Source organism: Apaloderma vittatum, unplaced genomic scaffold (genome assembly GCF_000703405.1).
Source record: "Apaloderma vittatum isolate BGI_N311 unplaced genomic scaffold, ASM70340v1 scaffold7324, whole genome shotgun sequence".
NCBI classification, from domain to species: Eukaryota; Metazoa; Chordata; class Aves; order Trogoniformes; family Trogonidae; genus Apaloderma; species Apaloderma vittatum.
This window is the reverse complement of record NW_009713138.1, coordinates 88135-109874: the sequence shown is the minus strand read 5'-3', so window position 1 is coordinate 109874 and position 21740 is coordinate 88135. Positions and strand designations below refer to the sequence as shown.

Here is a 21740-nt window from a genome sequence, read left to right as displayed (position 1 = left end):
CGTTTCTCAAGCCTGTCAAGGTCCCTCTGGAATGTATGTATTCAAATATATGAATTCAAATGGTCTTGGACGTTTATGACTAAGCAAGGGCAAAATTGCTTATGCAAAATTGCTTATAGGCTAATTTTATGGACTGCATCTAGGAAAACAGATACATGAAAACCTGAAGATAGCAAAGATTCTCATAGCATGAACACGTGTCGTTTTAAGAGGCACTTTGAAAGCTACAGCACCATTTCTGTGCCAGCTTTAGTGCATACCACAGAAGACATTAGTGGCACATGCGAAGCTACACATAGCTGCCAAGAAATACTCAACACCTGATTTCATCTCTAGTCCTGCTGCTAATTTTAGAGACAGGGTGAGTGTGCTGAAGCAGCCCTTCTCCTGCAGCTTGGTGTGCAATAAAGCCCCTGTAGCTCCGCTGTAGCTGGAGGAGAGCTTTGCTGTCTCACAGCAGGTGTACAGGCAACGTGTGAGGTCTTTTTCTGGTTGGCATCTGCGTGGTAACTTCTTGGACTGTGTTCCCTTAGGTCATTGCACAGTGAAATATTTTGTTCCTTGCAAAAAATGGTTTGCTTTCCCTGTTTACTTTTTATCTATCATAGACACTTTGATAACTTTAAAATGAAGCAAAAAGCTGACTTAGAATTTGGGCAGGTAGATCCTGGTGCTACTCAGAGGAGTCTGCTTTTGGCTTTTTCAAAGTTGTTTTTCAACAATCTATATTCAGTTAAAATGTGTAAAAAAATTATATAAAATTCTAAAAAGAAATACAGTAAAGACTCCCAAAACTTAATATAATGAGAACCAATAGTTAAAAAAACCCAAATTCTGTGGAAATTCATTGCGCTTCCCATGCTGTCTCGTGTTGTAAGTGTTCTTGGGAATTCTAAAGGAGAGGGCTAGTTTTCAGCTATTTTCATGTAGCCATACAATCATCTGTATAACGCTTATTATTTACAAATTGTCTCTCTGTGTTGTCCTTAGAGGTTCAGTTTTGAAGCTGTTACTTTCAATACATATGCTTCACACACAGGGCTTTAGAAAGCAGGAAAGTAAAAGCATTTATTTTCTGACTATAAGCTTGCTTTAGAGTACATGTTGCAAACACAGGAAGAGTTGATCTCTGCTAAGTGTTTATCAGCTATTTAGGTGAGGGGACACCCTTTGAGGTTTGCAATATGTGTATGCAGCTTCAAAGGCTTCAGTGCACAGTAAAGCAAGGTTCCAACAGGTCCAGCACCAGCAGCTGGTGTCAGCAGGTAACACAGGGACAGAGAGCTCCATGGATCGAGCCAATAGGTACGTGTCTTTAAGCCCATATTACTTCTTCTTCTATCCTCTGCTAAAGATATACTTGATATATGCATGTGTGGGGTCTGTCTGTGTGATGGAAGGCAGACACTCCCATGTGCGCTCTAGATGGTAGGAATTTACATGGTGCTGTACTGTAATCCTTAACGAAGCTGGTGTCTTCTTCCCCTCTCTCTCTCTTCCCCTCGCTCTTCCTCTCTTGCTGCCCCCCTTCCTCCCCCTTTCTCTTCCTCCCTCTCTTCCTCTCCCCTCTCTCTTCTCCCTCTCCCTTTTCCGACTACTTTGAAAGTATGATCTAGGCAGTGGTCACTGGTGTCCTCTCCCACCTTCTCTCTGTCCAGAGGCATTTATTTTCTGGGTACACAAAAGTGTTTGTTTAAGATATGGAAACTACAGTTGGGTGCAAAACAGTTCTGTTCCAGAGGAATGTGCTGCCTTCTCAAGGGAAGCGTTGCTGCTGAGTAAGGTGTTACTGCACCTGTTGAGTTTTGTTACTGTAGGAGTTTGTGTGGAAAGGGGAGAAATGACATTTCTAGAGAAGTTATAGCCACACGTAGAAGTTCTTACAGTGGGATGTGCAGGGCATGACACAGCTTGTCCTCACCTGCTCCGAGACTTACACTTCGGAGGACAACACAGAGATACAGAATCGGCTCCGGATGTCATCACAGCCCGGCTTCTGCAGCGCGGGAGCGTCACTGCCCGGCACCGAGCTCCTGGCGTTAGCGGGGCTACAGAACTGGCTGCATGCGTGCTCGTGGTCAGTGGCAAATGTGAGATGTGTTAGCTCAAATGCCTTTCACATTACCTTACAGGTGGTATTTGCTGGGTGGGTTGAGCTTTGTCTTCTTGCTGGTGCGCTGTGCACCAGCTCTGCTGCTGCTCCGAGCCCAGGGGAGAGCACCTCTTGGAAAGTGTTACTCGTGGCCAAACACAATCTTAACAACCCCGATGCTTAGACAATACAGAATTTCAAACTGAAATAACTAGTAACATTTAGCTAACCTTTGACGTGCTTTTTATTTGTCATGTGGATGTGCCAAGCCATCCCCACCTCCAAAAACGTTTGTGGATTTTTCACTTGCCCTTCTATTTCCTCAGGGAAGGGTTTTTTTCAGATAATTCCTTCAGCTGCTTTAAACTGGTGCTGTTTCAATGTCACCTACATCAGACATCTATGCAGTATTCCTGGGTTGTGCATATGAGTTAATTTCATTTGGCTTATACTGAGCCTCTTTAGGTTCATTTCCCCATATCATCATCTGCTTTTCCAGTTGAGGCAGCAAAGAAGCTCAGAAATTAATTTGTGCTGTGCATATTTGTGCATAAGCTTGTGTGTATTTGTGCATATGCCTGCCCAAAAGGAGACGAGAAAGACTCGCTCTTGCTGCCTCTATTTGTTTCCCAAGAGAAAATGCAGGCAGCAGTTCATTCATTTTATAGCGCTCATTGTCTTGGAAAACAGAGGAGGAAATTGGTGTTAGATCCACTTGGATCACGTAGGACTTAAGTTCAGTTTTGCAAAGTCTTTAAAAGATTTATGGTGCCTTCCTAGATGGCTGCTGCTTTGCGTGTCACCAAGGGCTGTTGTATCCCAGGGGTTCAAAAAATTGTTTTATCACAGAAGGATGGGCTAAACCCATCACAGAGCGCTGTAGCCAGGAACCGCCGGCAGCTCTGGATCTTCCAGCCCTTAGACTCTGCTGAAGAGCTCAATATTTAAAGTTGTGGTGTTAAACTAGGTTATCCCGTGATGAATGGCATTTTTCCTTCCATTCTGCCCCCTGCTCAGGCTCTGAAGCCTGAGTCAGAGTCTGGCAAAGCAGCGCGGCAGCAACCCCTGCCCTGCCCAGCCATCGGAGCGGGTGGTACTGGTGCCAGGCAGCCCATGGCAGCGGCGGGGTTGGTGCGCCGTGCGCTCACAGGTCGTGCCTGCTGCACTGGACTGAGTCCTGCAGACGTACTGGTGCTCTGGGATCGGTGCACGTCAGGAGAGGAAAAATGCCTGGGCAGGTGCACTTCTGCAAGAAGCCCTCACATTTTAATTTTTCATTATTTAATTTTTCCCTGAGCTTACCGACTCCTTGCTCTCTGTTCTCTCCCTTTGTTGTTTTTTCACCTGCCGTTCCACATACTGAGTAAACCCATCCTAAGCTCTCACTTCAGAGCACTCTTGAATGTGCTGCTCAGCTTGAAATCAGTCGAGGAGCAGCAAAATTGGTCTGTTCAGTGGGGACAAAGAGCTCAGATGATAATAATGCTGATAATGTTCTTTAAATACCTTTGTAATTTTTGAAGGGCATTGGGTTGTTGCATTTCTTTAGATGCTTTACCTCTTTTCTAAGAAGGCCTGCAGTGACTTTGGGGAGCTGCTTTTTCAGAGAACAGAAAAATGAGTATTTTTAAAAATGGAATTCCTACACTTGGCCTTTGAACCACTTAGTCAGATGCAGACAGTGGAATCTGGCACCAAGGATAATCTTCTCCTGATATGGATATAGGGGGGGGAATGGCAATGAGGGAGGAATGCAGCGATGGCTTAATATTTAACTATTTCAACACTGGTACAAACTACAGTGAAATAGAGGTTACTTGAATAAGGTCTCTAATGAATAGAACGTACTTCTCAGTAAGACTGAATTTCTGCTACCATTGAAATCTGGGTGATAAGCATTAAAAGCACAAAACTTAAAGACAAAGCAGAATATTAGATATCAGCAGAGGAAAAACAAAAGCCCTTATCTGTGTCACAAGATAGTTCAGCAGTTTTCCTTCTTAGCCCTTAGTGGAGCTGAAAAGATTGGAATTAGTAGACTTTCTAATATCAACTACTGAAAGAATCCTAAAGATTGGATTAAAATTTGATTCTTTCTGCTTGCCCTTTCAATGACTGAAAAGTCCTTGGTGCAGTAAATGCTGGTTTGTGATCCTTGAAGCTGTTGAAAAAAGGGAAATGCTAAAAGCAAAAAATGTGAGTTTTTTATTCCTTGATGTCATTAGGATAGCATCATCTTACAGTAGCATTTCATTTGTCTTCACTGTTCTGGAACCTATGAAAATGTATTTGTCTTAATATTTAAGCAGGTAATACAGGCACTTTGTTCCTGTTTGGAGCTAAGTGGTAAGATCTAGGAGTCTTACAAATCATACCCTCCGTCAATTTTTCAGCTAGTTTTATCCACATATCTAATATGCAAGCTACTGTAGACTTATTTTAGCTGTGTTTCCCTGTAACTCAGTTGTCACTCTGCACCTCCTGAATAGCTGCTCATAGAAAAGCAGGTGGATTAGTTTTCAGAAAATCTTCTGAGAAGATACATAATCAGGTGTTTGATTCAGGTTGAAGTTAACGAGCCTTGTAACTGCCTGAGAAGTGCAAGATTGGACTTGAAACTTGCCGCACACAAGCACCGTGTCTCCCCTCCTCTGCAAACGGTGCTGCCGAGGGTGGGACAGTCCATGAAATAACTCTCACTGCAAAATTTGAGTCTGCTCAGTTTTAGGCAACATATCCTGCATGCTGCAGGTATTCAGAGAAAAGGGTGAAGTGCACCTCTTCTTTTTAGCTCAGCACATATCAAAGCCTTCCCTGGAGGAAAGCAGGATGTACTCTTGTGTACTGAGTCTGATTGACCTCTGGACTAGCCTTCCTTTTAGCCTTTTTCTGCTAGTTCTGTTTCTACTAGTTCTTCTGTTTTTCTGCCAGTTCTACTCATCAGTTGTGGAGGGTTTGGGGTTTTTTTTTGGAAGTAGAATTTAACAACTTTCAGTTGTAGCTATTCAGTCAAAATGTCTTTTGTTGTTATTGTTTTTAACAAATGAGAAGCTTGGTCATGATTACTGTGCGGAATGGAATTGCGTAAGAACGCGGTGTTTGTTGTAAGGCAGAACACTGCATTATTAACAGTAATACCAATTACTAAGAACATGAAGCTGCGCACCATATTTTGTTTCAGTTTTGTAACACCAAAACAGTGATTATTCTGGCATGTGTACACACCGTCTCTTATACTCCTAAGCTCGGTTATTAGCAAGTAAATGAAAAAAAGCTGAAAAGAAATCAGTCTTGTGAGGATATTAAATGTTCATCTGTGAAGAACTTAGCTCGTGAACTTTGAGAACATGGTAGTGTTGATGTATTGGCTCACTCAGAGCTTATAAAATTCTCCAAGAAAAAGAAGCCAAGTTTATATTTAACAAGCTTTATCAAACCATTGGAGTTAAGTGAAAAGCACACTGATATGCTATATAAAATAAACAGAAAGAGCTTGGAAAGCTTGCGGAAAATAATTGTGCCAAATACTTTCTCCCACGATCGCCACTCAACATATTAGTCGTCGCAGCAAAAGAAATGTACACATGGATCATATTTAGTCCTGCATCTCTTACGGTAACTCCTGTTTTGTATCGAGTGCACATTCCTCTAATTAGATCTGGGCACTGATGTGACTGGTTTAAAGCTCTGCAACACGTTCTGCTCGAAGTTCACAACAACCAGGTTGGGAGAGGAGTTTGGAGAGAAGTTTTGAAGAAATATTTTTTTGTAGAGCATTAATTATAGGCAAAAGATACTTGCTTTAGTTTGGAGAATGCTTGTATGTGGGCACAGATGTAACTGATTTGTATAAAACAGCAGTGCATTAGAAATGATATTTTAGTAAGTAAACGAAGTAACTTGGAAAACAAATTCCTAATATTGCCTGCAGCATTTTCCGTAAGAAAAGCTGTGGAGGACAGAGAAGCACGTACCTTGAGTCTGTGACCCTTGAGTATCCTACAAATCCTGGAGCACAGAAGTGGCTTTCCTCAGTGCTCTCTGCCACGGGCCTCGTTTAGAGCCCTGGAGCTGCCTGTCTCTGTTCTGAGCCCTTGGTCCCTAAGGAAAAACTTCAGGTGCAGGGAAGAACCGGAAGATGTGGAGGAGCAGGGTGTTAAGCTCAGTGTTAACCTGGATGAGAAGAGGATGTGGGCATCCAGTCGCTGGTGGGTGCGTAGGGGCTCGGGGGTGATGGCACTGCGAGGTTCCTCATGGGCTCAGGGAGAGGGCAGCTTGCATTTCCATCAGCCCCCGTGGGGGGCCGGCCCCTTCCTACGCCTGCGCCCTGTGATGCGACAGGTGTGAAGACGCTTCAAGAAGAGCCTGCATGTCTACTCCTGACTGGCAGCTTCAGCACCTACGTATGCTGCTCTCAACAGGTTTAAAGCTAATCGCTGACTTTATAGCGTAGGAAACAAACAGCAGCTGTTTTCCTTAGCACAGTCCAAGGAGAGGAAGATTGAGGTGCTGTCCCTGGAGGTGCCGCACAGAGGTGTCTCCTCCGTGGGACTGCTGCATTCCACGGGGAGCAGCAGCCTGCAGCGGTGAAACTCCGCCGTGAGGGCTTACCTAAGGTAGAATTGCAGTCGGAACTCTACTGCCCAAAATGGCAGTAAGTAATTTACAGGCTGCCATTAGTTTAGCAGGTAAATACTCCCACAAAATTTGCTGACCCCGGCCACAGTAACCCTAAGAAACTGAATTGCCTGTTTGCACCTCCCTGAGCAAACCCACCACAGCTGCACTGAGCCAGTGCCGAGAGCTGCTGCGCGCACCGCAGTTGTCTGGGCACACGTGTCATCTACCCCACAACTCGTGGTTGTCCATGGGTGCCGTGCAGTCAGAGATGCGTAAAAAAGTGGGTGTGCTGTTCTGATGTGTGACACCCCATAAACACCCCTGGGCAGTTGTGACTGGAACTGTGGGATGTGCTGCTTCAGCCATCCCGCCTATGTGTGTTACACAGAGTTCATAGGAAAGGCAGTTTGCTGGGAGGCATTAAGGGTGAACAATGGTTTTAGAGCATTCCCGTTTCAATTTTTTTGCTGCCTGAGGTAAACAATGATTTTTTTTATATAATTCAATATAGTATTGGTGTATAAATGTACTGCAGGTGATTATTGGCCTAGGTGGTGTGAGCTGGACACATTTGTAAAGTTTCTTTCATGTTAAATCTCAAAATTCCAATCACATAAGCAAAAAAGCAGATTAAAAGAAACAGCAAAAATATTATTACAGTGTCTACTTATAAAGTTAACTGGCCTTTACTACCCAAGCCAACCTAAAGTCCTTGAGGCTGTTTGAGCATTAATATTCTGGACTGCAAACAGACATAATCCAAAATCCACAAAGAATTTAAACTAAAAAAGGAGATGTAGTGGTTCAAAAACTGAGTATAATACTTAGTTAATCAGTGTCCTACAGACTTTGATATTTATTTATCCACCTATTTATTTATTTTCATTATACACAATTTTCATCCAAGATCTGTAGCTTGTGTTACTGCTTTTAAAATACATTAGCATTTCATTGACCTTTTATCAGGCTGCTCATTTTGTCCTAATTCCAAAAAGCAAGAAGCTACTTCATTCTTAATTTTTGTTTTCCTCTGTCCTCCTTTAGAGGAGCTCTTGCAGCAGCGCTATTTACGTGTTGTCCGGGTGCAAAAGAAGTTCCTTCTTATGTTTGCTGTGATTTCCTGAAAACAAGTCTTCTATTTCAGTTTAGAATTGTAAATCACCTCAATTCTTCTTGTTCTCGCTTGCCTAAGAAGCCCAGAGAGACATTAAAATATTTTAATTTTAGCACTGCAAAAGGAAAACGTGTCGAGTTTTTAATAGATAAGGCCCTTGCACATACCGTAGGTGTCAGAGGTGCCTATAACATCTAAGGACACGTCTGAAACATGTTACTGCTGTTACTAATTACGCACTAGACCTGCCTGTAAAAGAGGAATTTCCAAGAGAGCTCTGTCCTGTGCAGTCTGTTTATCTCTAGTTGACAGCTGTCCATTAGGCACAACACCGCTGCGTTATTTCTGGAGATGGGCCCAGGAGTAAGCGGCAAGTCTTTGTAGTCACCTGATGTTGGCAGCCCTCGTTCCCACAACGAGCTCTTAAATTTCAGGTCGCCCTGCCTGCCGAGCGCCTGATAACCCCTGGGCACGTTAATCACCGAGAGCGTTCCTTCTCCTTGCAGCTGAAGGACAGACTGTGTTGGGAAGCAAAAAGCATAATTACAGTTGAATTCCAGCTTCCACCAGAGCTGCTTCTCCTCAGCTCTCGGTACAATCCTGGGAATTGTTTAGGGATCTCTGATCCTTTGCAGAGACAGGGACGAGGGTTGGGTGTGCCGGGGGCCTCTCCCAAGTACTGCTGCCTCCTGTGGAGATTCTTCTATAAACAGCTGTGGAAGGTGAGGGGATTGCAAAGTCTGAGCACGGGCTTTAATGTGGCTTTATCTTACTGAGAAACCACTATCTTTGAAAATGCGTTTGGAGGTGAATAGCACGCTTCAAGGTTAAAGCTTGCTCTCCCTCCCCGCCCCCCCCCGGTTTAAAAAGAGTTTTCATTTGAAGAGCATCTAGCAGATTTGGACCCACCTTTTACAGCCTTTTACAGTCCTCAGATAAATGTTACAACATAAAGTTTATGACTCTTCATGTCAAATATAATTAAATACATTGAATTCTCCGAGAAAAGCACAATGCCCAGAGCTGCTCTGCCGATTTTTTTATTAAAGATAAAGAAGTAGGTCACTAACTAATTTTATCTCATTCACTTCTGAAAAACTACTTTTCTCACAGTTCCGCGCCAGCCTGGAGTGAGCAATAATCTGTTTGAAATACTTGAAATTGAAAGAGGGATTACAGCTGATGAATTTGAAGCAAACGATGACCCAGGTAAAGATCGTGTCTCCTGTTCAGGGCCTGGGCTTTAAGGATTTCTTGAGATTTCTTGGGGTTTTATACGTTCTTACAGGACTCCTACATCTTTTGCCCCTTGGCTGTGCTTTTTAAAAATGAGCCTTTACAGTTTTATTTCCCAGCAGATTTAGCACAAAAATAGAGTGAATTGTTAATAACAACACTAGCGCCCTTCTTATTGTTCTAGTGTTTTTATAGATTCTTTTCGTAGTGCTCCTTCAGCTGCATTTAATTTTCATATTCACTTGCTGGTGTCAGCCACAAGGGAAATTGCTGGAGTTCCCCAACCAAAACAATCCATATCACTGGTTTGGGGTTGGTTTTGGGGTTTTTTTTTTTTGGACCTTCTGCTCTGTTCTGCCTAGGTGTGCTGGTACACAGCTGTGATTTTGACAGTGGACTCTGTGGATGGCTCAAGGACAAAGATGACAACTTGCACTGGGAACCAGTGAGAGACGAGTCAGGTAAGGTCCTTGTGTCCGAGTGCATCCTGTAGCTGAAGAACCACCCAGGCTTGAGGTTGAGGTTGGGGACAGTTCTCGCACTATAATGAATTTATGCAGCTTCTGTTCCCTTTACTTCTGAGATACATTTCACACCCACACCTCTTCTGTGTATAAAAATCAAAACCAAGGATTCCCAACACGAAAAGGCAACTGAGAATTTTCACTTTTATCATAGCTGGTATCTTTCCATTGGAATGTCTCTGAAGGAGTAGTAAATGTATTCAGTAAAAGATTATCTGTCTTAAAAGAATCAGAAAGAACAAAAAAGTGGACTAGAGAAAGCCTTTTATTTATGGTGAAACAGAGCTTATTTTTCAAACCACCACGTAAACATAATTGTTTCCATATTACTAGCAAAATTATAGAAAGCGCTGAAAATAGTCTTTGTTCTGCTGCCAAATACATTGTTCTGGTTTAACCTCTTGGTTTGATTTAATTGACGTCTACTCCAGGTTACAGCAACCTGTATGTAGGAAAGCTGTTATGGAACTGGAAGGAAGACAAGTTAGGTGCTTGTATGCAGAGACTTCTGAAAATGAGTGTATTTGGGACAGTAAAAAGGTGACCTTGTGATGAATATTGCAGGACAGGAGAAGGCTGCCTTCGGCACTGGTGATCAGCCAGGGCAGCAGCCCCTCCTGCGCGCACAGTCCCAGCAGAAGCACACGTCTGCGCTGGTAGAAACGCACGCAGTTTTGTCCCCTTTTGGTTTTCCTGTGTGGCACCGAGAGGTTGGCTGTCCTTGCCTCTGGACCCTTCCAGCAGCGCTCGCCCCGTGTCACCGGAGGTTAGACACACGTCTCTGGCTCCCGTAACGCCAGGCTCACTTCATACCCAGCCGAGCAGCCTTTGAAGCACACAACACTTAGATTATGTGAGGGGGTGACAGGCTTTGTAACCATATGTGCTCTAGGGCAGTAAAATGTTGCAGGATGAGGGTGCTGAGAGTAATTTTCCTTACACACCATGTCATCACGGATGTCTGTCCTTGCACTGCCAGTGATGAGACGATCGTTTGCCACCACTGCAGGTGACCTGGCCCCTTTTTCAGGCTGTTTGGGTGGCTGAGTGGACGTCCTGTCTTCACTCACCCACCCTCCCCACCCGCAGGCGTACTGTAGTATTTCTAGGATGCTCCTTAGAACACCTAAAAAGTTTCGTGAGTGACGCGGAGAGCAGAGCTCCTTCCTGCTGCAGAAAACGGAGCTGTTTGGTAGCTGTGTCCTGCTTACAGACTGGCATTTTAAAAAAAGATCACACACAATCTAAACATCTCTTTGAAACAATGGATTTTGAAAAGCTTTGTTTCTGAGACAGTAATTCAAAGCATATTCATTATCTGTACTTAAGAACTGTTGTTAGTATGTATTAAGTTCCAGTACTATGCTTCGTAAGTGGATTTTTTTTTTTTTAGACTTTTTTTTTTTTTTAGACCTGTGTTGCTTCTCAGTCAGGGACATTCTCAGCTTCTTGTTTCCTGTGTGTGTTCTGCTGTTGTTGACATAACCTGTTAAAACTTGTCCCTTGAAGTCACCCACCCACTCCCTCTTTTCTGGAATACCTTGTTGCAGGGATTTAGTTTCACAGCTTGTTCCTGAGTGTTTGCTTTCACCTTTCAAAATTTGTTATTGGTTTATCAGAATCTGCATTTTGAAAGGTACCATGCTGAACACTTATAAGCTTATCTTGGTGCAGAAAATGCTCATTTGAGGGGACCTTCTCCTGCAGGGACTTGCCTACAGGCATGTTGGCTTTGTGCTTCCCTAAATCTGTTTCCTATTGATGGGATTCAGTCACTGTAACTCTCTGAAACAGATGCAATTAATGAGTCAGGTCAGTACCTTTATAGTGGTATAATTGTATCTACAACAAACAGGTGCAGTTATTTAAACTCTGTTATGCTTATTTTAGCAAAAGCAATGCATTAAATAATGAAAAATAAAATAAAAAAGCACCCAAACCTAAACAAAAAACTTCAATAGATCCTTGGACAAACGGATCCCACTTCATGCCCAAATCCAGATCTGGGGCCCCAGGCAGCAGCACAACTTTGCTTTCTTTGGTCTCAATGTGATCTAATAACCTAAAGTAGGAACAGTGAATTGGAGACAAGGTTGGCTTTCCTTTTAAGTGTGTGACAAGCCCTGGTATGTTGTCATTAAATCTCACAGCTTTTGAGGAAAATCATTGTGGCTTTCAAAAAGAGGCTTTCAGAAAAATACAGTTCTGGTTGAGTAGTAGCAGGGCAACAATTTAAATGAAAAGTATTTTTTCTAAGTAAAGACTGTGTATATCAACAATATTATGACTCCCAAATATTTCTACACTATCAGTTTCAGCTAAGGAGCCTAAATGCCACTTTTACCTTAAGTTCATTAAACTTGGATTTTTTGATTTAAAAAAGATTTAAAAATCAAATCTCAAAAGAAAGAGGAAAAGAATTCTTAGATTCAGAGTAAGATTTTTTAATTTTTATCTTTTTTAGAGTGAACACTCTTCCCTTAGATAATTTCAAATTTTAAACTTATCATTCACCTTGCAAAAGTTTGACTAAAAAGTACAAATTAAAAATATAGGTGTGGGTCTTCTTCAAGATGTGAAGTCTCATTTATTGTGGTTTTGTGAAAGTATTCCTTTATTTATTTTTTTTTAGGTTTAATGGATGTTGCCATACCCGAGATTCTTTACTTTTCATGTTCTAGGTGTTTTCTGAAGGCATCTTTACTTCATAGATGATATAGAGATAATACGGGAGTTTTGAATCAAGTATGTTCACTGACAACTTACTACTGTTAGAGAAGACTTGAGGGAGCGTATCAAGTTAACAGCCATCTGGAAATCATTACTGTTTCCAGCTTTCTGTATCTAATCTAGGTTAAGAGTTTAAATTATGGTTAACTAAAAAGGGTATCGGTGTTTGCAAGCGGATATGCTTTGAGACTTAACCTGTTAACACAGTTCCCAAACAAAAGGCAAGGGACAGAACCACAGCTCCGTTCCACGGGCACACTTATGCTGGCCTTCTCCTTCAGCTGCCTAGTAGCAAAACAATGCATCTTACAAGGTGGATAATCATACACACTAGCTTTAGTGTTGCTGTGGGAATGAAGGAATACACGAAACTTTCATTTTCAGAAGAGGTCTTATTTGTTTTGGGAAAAAGAAATTCGATGGGCAAGACCTGGCCTGGCACTAGTGCCGACAGAAGACCAGCACGGCTCTCACACTGCAGGAGGCAGCTGCGTCAGTTCTGGCTCACGTTTCAGCAGCTCTTTAAGACTTACTGGACCATGTGGAGCCCTTTTTTATTTCAATCTTAATGACTCTTGGTCTGCAACACAATAAAATTAAAAAAAAAACCCACACACCACAACTAACTGCTTTTTCTTTTGCAGGCGGACAGTATCTTACCATCTCTGACCCCCAAGGCAAGGAAGGAAGAGCAGCTCACCTGATCCTGCCCTTGGCTCACGCAGCTCAGGCCGGCGACTTGTGCCTCTCATTCAGGCATAAGGTGCCCGGGCTGCAGTCTGCTGCCCTCCAAGTCTTCGTAAGGAAAAACGGCGCGCACGGACCAGCCGTCTGGGGAAGAAATGGTGGCCATGGCTGGAGGCAGACTCACATAACTTTAGGAGGATTAGGCATCAAGAGCGTAAGTACTGTGCTGCCTTTCACTTTTTTTTCTGAGTGAGAAGCTGAAGACACTTCGATGGTATAGAATCAGACTGTTTGTCCTCCAAGTTTGACTTCAGCTTGTGTTTTATTGCTCTGATCCCTGCCAGTGGAATGACATTAAGGATGAAAGTCATTGTGCATTTTTTCAAATTAGTTTTTATGCAAAGAAACCCCAAACAAAAAAAACAAAACACCACCTACAGCAAGAGACACATAGAAAATGAGAAAATAGCCTGTAGTGAGCTCCCTCGTACAGCCAGGTTTGAGGGAATCACTGCACAGCAACTGGACCCTGGCATGGTGTACATGGATTTCCAAAAAGCCCATATCAAGATCCTCGTGAGTACTGCTCTAAATAAGACAGTGCCATGAAATAAGAAGAATCATCCCTTGTGGGTTAATAACTGGCTAAACCAGGGCAAAGATACTGAAAAAAGTCATTTTTAGTAATGCAGGGAGGTCTCACATGATTTTATGCTCTTCAGCATGCCTGCAGCGGATCTGGCCAAGGAGATAAATGATGACCTAACTATGCCAATAATACAAAATGGTCTAGCACAATCAAAAGAAACCATCTGAAGCGCCATGGAGAAGCTTTTAATACCTGGAAGTCTTAGAAATATCAGGTGATAAATTGATATCAAAAGCTCAGTATTTTCCTTCAACCTCTGCTTAACTGGAAAGGTAGTTTCTGTTTCGGATCTGAAGAAGGAGCTTGGGTGCTTCAGGGCCTGTTTTGCTCTAACGTATATATCAGATGGTCTGAAAAGCTCATACATGATAATGTTCATGGTGGGAGCAGGCTGCAACACACACAGAGTATATGGTTCTAAAATTAGTATTAAGACTGTAATTACCACAGATAATTTTCTGAAATTGGACCTCAGCAATAGTAGCAAAGCCACCTGACCTCCTGTTAGCTGCAAATAAATGTCAGACTGAGAATGTGGAAATCTATGACAAGGGAACTATATTTGCCACATTCTTACCCTTTTTTTCCAAGTTTAACACTTCTGGCAATCCTCACCCAATAGAGCAGTTCATTAAACAAGTGTGTATCACTCATACGTTGTCTGGCGGAAAAGCAAATGAGTTTTAGAGACCTCAAACAAGAGCAGCAGGTCCCCTTTGCGCTGTCCCCTTGGCAGGGGCTCTCAGCCATCACCAGTGATGGCTCCTCAGACCAGCGCTGCCTCACAGCGCCTTACACCTGGAACAGTCACGTTTGGGATCTTTTCCAGCCTCGGCTGCTCACCTGAACCACCATGACATTCATTCCAGGGATGAGGGCATGAGGCAGAACTCGAGGTAAGCCAGTAAGGGCTCTGCCACAGAGAAATTCAGAAGGAAAACTGGAAGCTTTATTTTTGAGCTAATTAAAAAACAAACGCAAATAACCAGTAGTGATTTTAGGGGGGGAGCCTGCTGGAAACCTGAGGAGACTGTGAATGGAGACCAGAATCCTTTATTACACTTTTTAATGAATTATCTCTGTGTAAATTATTTCTAAGGTACACTCAAAATTACTTCTAAAAAACCAATGCAGTATATTCAACACAGTTTCTCTGACCACTTTTGTTCCTATTCCTTCTGTAAAAGTGTGCTTTTGGCAAGCATCTGAATTATTTTTAACTACACAGCAGAATTTCTGATCTATGAATCTGTATTAACTCTTTCCAGCTCACTCTTACAAAGTTTTTGCTGTAGGCTTCAAATAATTTTTAAGCCACAATCAAAACCACTGACCATAATAAACAGTTCAGGCATCTGACCTGTAGTAGCACAGGTGAGCAATACAGATTTATAGGAAGTGTTTCTTAAAGTCAGCTGACCATTCTGTATAGCTTCTCTGATGTATGCTCCGGTCAAGCTTTATATTTGTTAAATTTCTCCTGCTCCAGCTAAATCTGCACTGCTAAGGCTCGGTGTAAATCCATGGTTAAACTTCCGCTGCCGTTTTGTGAGGAGCCAGGATTTGTTAAATAAAAGATGGGTGTTTCTAGTTCCCAGAACTAAGGCAGCTGCGAGGTGCTTTAGAAAAGGAAGGCTCCTCTACTAGAGAACATTTTTCAGAATACAGAGGATTTTATGTACATTTGCCATGAGGGAAAGTGAAAACAGTGCGGAGATGATCAAGTGCCCAAGATGCTCTTATGTGGAAGTTAACCTCACCTTAAAGATGGTGCAGCTGGAACAACTCCATCCCGAACTGCTGGTTCTTCACAAAGATCCTGCCAAAGTGAAGAAGGGAGAGGATCAGAAACAGAAGAAAACAGCTGTAATTCTGAGCATAATGAATAGGCTTTTGTCAGCCAGTTAGGATTGCCTGAGCTCTCTTATGTTTTTGCTCTCTCACCATTGAGATCTCTGCCAGCCAGAGCTTCTTTCGTTTTACTTCAGTTTTGCACTCAAATAGTTCTATTTCTCTTCCCAGGTTATTTTCAAAGGGGAGAAAGGGAAAGGAAGAACGGGGGACATTGGACTAGATGACGTGATCTTGAGGAGAGGACGCTGCTCTGAAGAGCATTAGCAAAGACAATGGACGAGCATAGTCATCTCCTCTGGCCCTTCTCATGCTGTTCTTATCAGGCTTTGAAAACAGAACTTCATGAAAAAGAAGAAAAATTGGGCAGTGACAACTTCTTGGTGGTCTTCTAAGTGCAATTTCATTTAAACTTAACTTAAAAAACATGGAGAGCACTCCCAGGATTCAGGACCTCCAGTCCCACGCTGGTTATTTTTTTAATCCTTACCCCTACATCAATAATTCATTTGGAGTAACTTTATACCCTGTAAAGCCTGGTGAGTGCTCAAAGAGCACTTGTGAAAATGGGAGAATTGAATACAAGTGGTGGCAAAAGAAAGCTCCAGCTCAGAAAGTTTTAGTGTTAATCAACAGTCATTATCTTCCCATTGTGCTTCTCTTGTATTGATTAGAGAGTTGCTAGGCAGTAGGATTGATCCAGTTTCAGAGTGATCTCAGATGAGCGGAAGCCTGGACCTGAACTTTGGCTCACTGCCCCTGGCCTTTGAAGAAGGGTTTCCTTCATATTAAATAGCATTTACGTCAGTGTTGCATCTGTATTAGCAAAAAGCGGTTATATAGAGTAGGCCCCGCATCCTGTAATATTGCTACTGCTGTGTTCTGTGTATATGTGTATGGTTATTAACATATTTATGTTTTTAATATTTACAGACTCTAGTTGCATGGTGATCGGCAGCTGTGCCTTCTTATTGTACAAGGCAGGAGTTCAGCACAGATTCTTTGATCCTGCTGGCTGTGCCAATAGATATGTTACCAAAGTCAGTTACTGGTGCTCATTGAAAAATACTGGTGCAGTTTTTCACGTTGTAATATGCTGAAGGCAAAAGACCAAACCCTTACCTGATGTAAACCGGCATCTGACAATGCTCTGCAAGTTTGCATTTAGCAAACCTGCAAGAATCTCCCGGTTCAGTTGGAGACTGAGCAGCCCGGAGAAGATAATGTGTGTGTCCCGTCAGATGGAGCCCGTTGACGCCGCTGGGAATGTTCCTTTCTCACGGGTGGTACAAGCCTACGCACAAGCAAACCAGGGCCGTTGCATCAACCCCGCGTGAACAATTCAGACCATGAAATGCCTTGAGTGGTCTTTGTCAATTGTCCATCCAACCCTCCTGTAAATAATGAACATTTTATTCTTTAGAACTAGAAATAACTGTTAGCTCTAGCTGGAACTAAATATTTATCAGAACTTTGGGCTCATTTTTTAGTTATGTATCCTACATTTGGTGTGCAGTTTCCCAGGGAGCACTTCTGTTTGGTTTGGGATTTTTTAAATGAGGTACATCATCATCATTGCTGCTAACAGTTCTACGTTGGACTAAGTAATCGTAATGTTTAAGAAAATGACAACAGATGGATGAAATGTTATTAGTGGCACAGCCTTAAAGCTTCAAAAATGTATATAGAGAAGAAGTACGTCTCAAATCTTTCTAAATACAATGTAAAATAAATATCGTCATCATACCATGTTATGAAACTATCATTAAAAAAAAAAATCATGTTAAGCCTTGCACAGAGTCCACAGAGACAAAATCGCAAACCTATTAGAGGCTGTATTCCAAAGTACTGTTTTGAAAATAATTGTCCCCTAAGACAAAGCACAGTGTGTGTATCAGAAGTTTATGTGACCAAACAGATAAGTCTCCTGGAAAACTGTATCAACAAATGTTTTGGAAAGGAAAAAAACATGGCGTTTGTAAACGTTTTTTAAACTGGTTTCCTTCAACTATGATCATGATCTTTTCTTCTTATGTTACTTTGTAATATGTCAGAAATATTTGTGAATAGTTGAAATACCTTGTCCTTATTTTAAAGTAATCAGTAAAGGAGGCTGTTACTTGCTACTAAGTGGAAATCTTGTTTTCATTTCTGGATCCAAAAATCTCATTTTTAGTGCACTTAAATGAAGCAAAACTCCTGCTACCAGATTTAAAAATAAAATTACATTTCACTATAATATGGCAAGAGCATTATATGTATTATTCAATGGCAAGAACAACAGTTTTCAATCTAGCATTTTTAAATAAGTTTCACAGGTAATCTAAGAGCTTCTGCAATATAAAAATGTCCATTTTACAAGGAGCAGCAACCGTAGTTCCACACACTACTGAACCTGCACAAACTCTTACATCTTTTGGCATCTAATTAACACATTTTGGTCTGGTTCATCTACAGCGGATGAAGATGGTCTTTACAACGTTATTACTGCAGCTTTCTGAGGATGAGACTGCCTGGTTGAAGCAGAAATCTGTCTCCTAGCTGTGCAAGACTGACAGTTTTTGCCCCATTACAAGAGGCCCATGGAACCAAGGATTTCAGTGAATTCAGAAGGTGAATAGAAATGAGTACTCAGGTGACAGCAGGAGGATTTCTGGTGGTCTCTGCGTTTTAGGATGCATTTCATCAAATAATTAACTCTGTGAAGCCTTGTAACCACTGAGGTCTCAGCTGACAGGTGACACTGTGACTCTGGCTCTGAGGAGCTGCTGTGGCTGTAGGTCACTCACCTCTGCAGTGGCTTGTGCCATCAGGCTGCATGTGTCACCTTCTCCCAGTGTTTCTGAAGAGACCGAGCGAGGTCAGTCAGCGGTTCCAGGTCAATGCAGCCACGCACCTCAGCCAGGAGGGAGCAGATCCAGGCACGATCACACCTCTCTGTAGGCCTGGGAAAAAACACTGACCCTGGCTACAACCCCCAGGTCCTGTGAGCTAATGAAATCACCAGAGGGACAGACCGCTGTGTTTCTTGGCTGTACCTTTACGGTGCTCTTGGCCCACACAGCAGTCTGACTTGGAAGAAGGAAGAGTTGCCCTTGGTTCCCCTCCTGCTGCGGCCCTCAAATGGCATCTTGTCGGTCTTCCCTGTTACGGCACATTCACCATCCACAGAGGCAGCGCAATGGGAAGACCCGTGAACACTCCCGCTGGGAAAGCTGCACAGTCCACTCCTAAACCACATTTTCCTCAGATCTTGTGTCTCCGGTTGTCACACAGCTGCTCCAGAGTGGCTCTGCTAAAAAAGAAACCACTGCCAATTTAAAATATGTTTTTACATGATTTTATTCCTAGATGAGCACAATAGTACATGTATAGTGCAAGTGCTCAGAGAGAAGAGATAAGCAGCCAAAAATATACCCTGATATGTGATCGGTAACATACCAAAGGCAACATCTAAATTTTAAAATATGAAAAAAAGCTGGCTAACTTAAAAGAACAAGTCTCTTGCCTATTACTTTGCTCCAGCAAATGCTGGAACTTACGATGCCGAGCCCAGGTAAACTTTCTCCCCTTTTTCCAGACCTTTCCATCTCAATATAAATACTGAGAATGGCACATTGAAATGCACTCACGTCCCTGGGGTCAGGTCTAGCACAAGAGCTCCTCACCTGGGAGCTCCTGCAGTGTGTGCCACCTCAGCTGGTGACGACACCACCAGAGTTCTCAGCAAAGACCATCTCGATGTCCAGCCTGATGTGAGCAGAGAACTAAACCCAAATAAGCACCAAGCAGGGCTAGTTACGCTTTTAAATGAAGAAAACAACTGGAAGACTGTCTAAGGCAAGAAATTTGGTTCGTAGGATTCAGAGGACTGTCCAAGAGAGACACTTCGATTTCAACTCCTCTGAAGTTCTGCGTTAGCTCAGGAAGTGTTGCCATCTTGCCTCAGTTTCTTGGACCAGCTGGGAGACAGGAGACGTTGTGATCTCATGGAGCATTTCAAAGTTTCCATGCCCAGATGGGACATTTGATGTTCTTTCTTAAATATCAAATACACATGATTCTTGCGAATAGGTTAGGGGATCCCTTTAGTCGTTGCGCTTTGGAGCATATAAACAGGTCTCGAAGACAATGGGACTGCTCGCTAATATCAAACCCCACGACTCTGCAGCGTGCACCAATTTCCGTAGAAACCAGGCACCTTTATTGCCCAGTTAAAGGTATCATTAAGCTGTGAGCAATTCAGTCAACCATGCCACTGTATCTATGCTGCTTATAAAAAGATGTTTTAATTGGCTCAACTCCATTACCCCAGGCTGATTGCTAAAAGCGCGCAATGTTTAATTACCTGCAAGGTACATCAGGCAGTTTTGCGAGGTGTTAGGAAACCTCAGCATTCTAGCAAGCAATCCTGGCATGCTCACATGCTCGCTGGGAAACCCACTGTGAGCTACTCTGCCAGCTTTAATTGGAGTCATTTGTTTGACACATAAAGATGGGTGACTGGGGCTTGAAAAAATATTTCATTAATATGAAAAATAGGCAGAGAAAGCACATGGTATATCAAGTGATACCTTCATTGCCATATGGCTTTTGATCAGTTTACAGAGGTGGTTAGAGAGATAGGCAAAAATTGCACGGGTTCAAATAGGCTTGTCCACAGAGCTCCAGTCCACAGAGCCTCTCGCTTAGTTATACTGCTGTAAGTAAGACGAGTGAACTCGCTCGTATGGCAGGTAGGGGACACAAGCAAATGCTTACATTGTGCACCCAGAGGTACGTAAACACCATTTGCCTGAATTTACTTGCACATCCTACTGCTACAAACCACCCTCTTGATTCACAGCCACAGCACAGACAGGTCCACTAGCCTTAATCTGCAACAGCAGTTCATTAAAAGCAGCAGCACAGTTAGAAGCCTCCAGTATTTAAGGAGGGGAAGCTTACAAACAAGTTTAATTTGTTTGTAACCTCCAGAAGCCTGGACCTCTGACTCAGCCCTTCCGCCGTTGCCCCAATCAGGCGAGGCACACTGAAGCTTTTTTGGACCCAGCTGCCATTGGCTTCTGCAGCGCACACTCAGGTCCCTCGTTAATATCACACAAAACATCTTCCTTCTGATGAAAATGAATCTCCTCAGCTGCTCAGGACAGGGCATCTAGAAGGCCGCTGTGCAGAAAGCCAAGAAAACAAAAAAACAAAATTACAAAGGAACTTGGGCAGCCATGAGAAAAGCAGGCAGATCAGACACTGATGAAATCACCATGCTCCCTGAGCTGTTTATATGGGATTTATCTCAGTTGCTAGTTGATTTTCACAGGCATTTCCCCTGTCTCTTGCCAAGCAATTGGCAAACTCACTGCAGAAGAGCCGCATGTGCTCCAGCAACAAACATCACAGCACTGTTTCAAAGTGGAGGCAGTACATAGAGTTCTTACTCCAGCTAAGAACTGTTGTATAAAATCCTATTTCTCCTGTACGTGAAAACAAATAAACTTCTTTTTTTGCCCACATCAAAGAACTGAGATACAACATCCCTCCCTTCCTCATCATACCCTGCTACATGCTAGTTTTTTTCTTCCCATGTTGGTACAACACATCATCCCTATCTCCTAGGCAGAGTGCTCTGAGGGGCTCCAAAGGGAATTCTTTAATTAAACAACAGCTACCAACATTCAAAAGTCTTTTACAAAGTGCAATTGCACCAAAACCACTAAGCCGAGGCAGCATCAGGGCAAGACAAACGGAGACCTCTTGCAGCCTCCCATTCCAGCATATCATAGTTTGACTGCAGAGCTTCCAGTCTAGCCCACAGTGACACCAGCTTGCCAAAAGCTCTTCAACACACCTACCAGCAATTTTATAAGCACTACACTTGAAATACCGGCACTCTCTCCCGCAGAACGCAAACCCTCAAGCCTGCTCCTCTGGTTGCAGTCGTTACAACCCTTTGGGCTGGTGCAGAGGTTGTGCTGCTCGTGATTAGCACCAGGGAGTGCCAGGGTGATGCCTGACAGGTGCCCTCAATGTTTCCCAACCACACTTTTTCTCCTACCCTCCAGTTTGTTCCAGGAGTCTGACTTTGTTCTCTCCATCTTCCAGCTCTGCATTACTGCTGTGGTCTAAAGCTTTTGATAAAATACAGGCTGTCGAAGCCTTTATCCTCAGCTGCAGACTTTTAAGTTTAGGCCCCCATCTACCAGGAAGATTCATGTTAGGTACAAAGCACTGCACCTG

The 21740-nt window shown here is 42.9% G+C and overlaps 1 protein-coding gene across 1 annotated transcript; it reads left to right on the top strand.

Annotated features, from left to right (window-relative positions):
- Positions 1 to 3070: 3070 nt before the first annotated feature.
- On the top strand, positions 3071 to 15770 carry NPNT (nephronectin). The gene is made up of 7 exons (XM_009868249.1): positions 3071 to 3330; positions 6199 to 6433; positions 8261 to 8480; positions 8940 to 9035; positions 9425 to 9523; positions 12961 to 13217; positions 15675 to 15770. The coding sequence occupies exons 1-7, from the start codon at positions 3071 to 3073 to the stop codon at positions 15768 to 15770; spliced, it is 1263 nt and encodes a 420-aa protein (XP_009866551.1).
- Positions 15771 to 21740: the final 5970 nt, after the last annotated feature.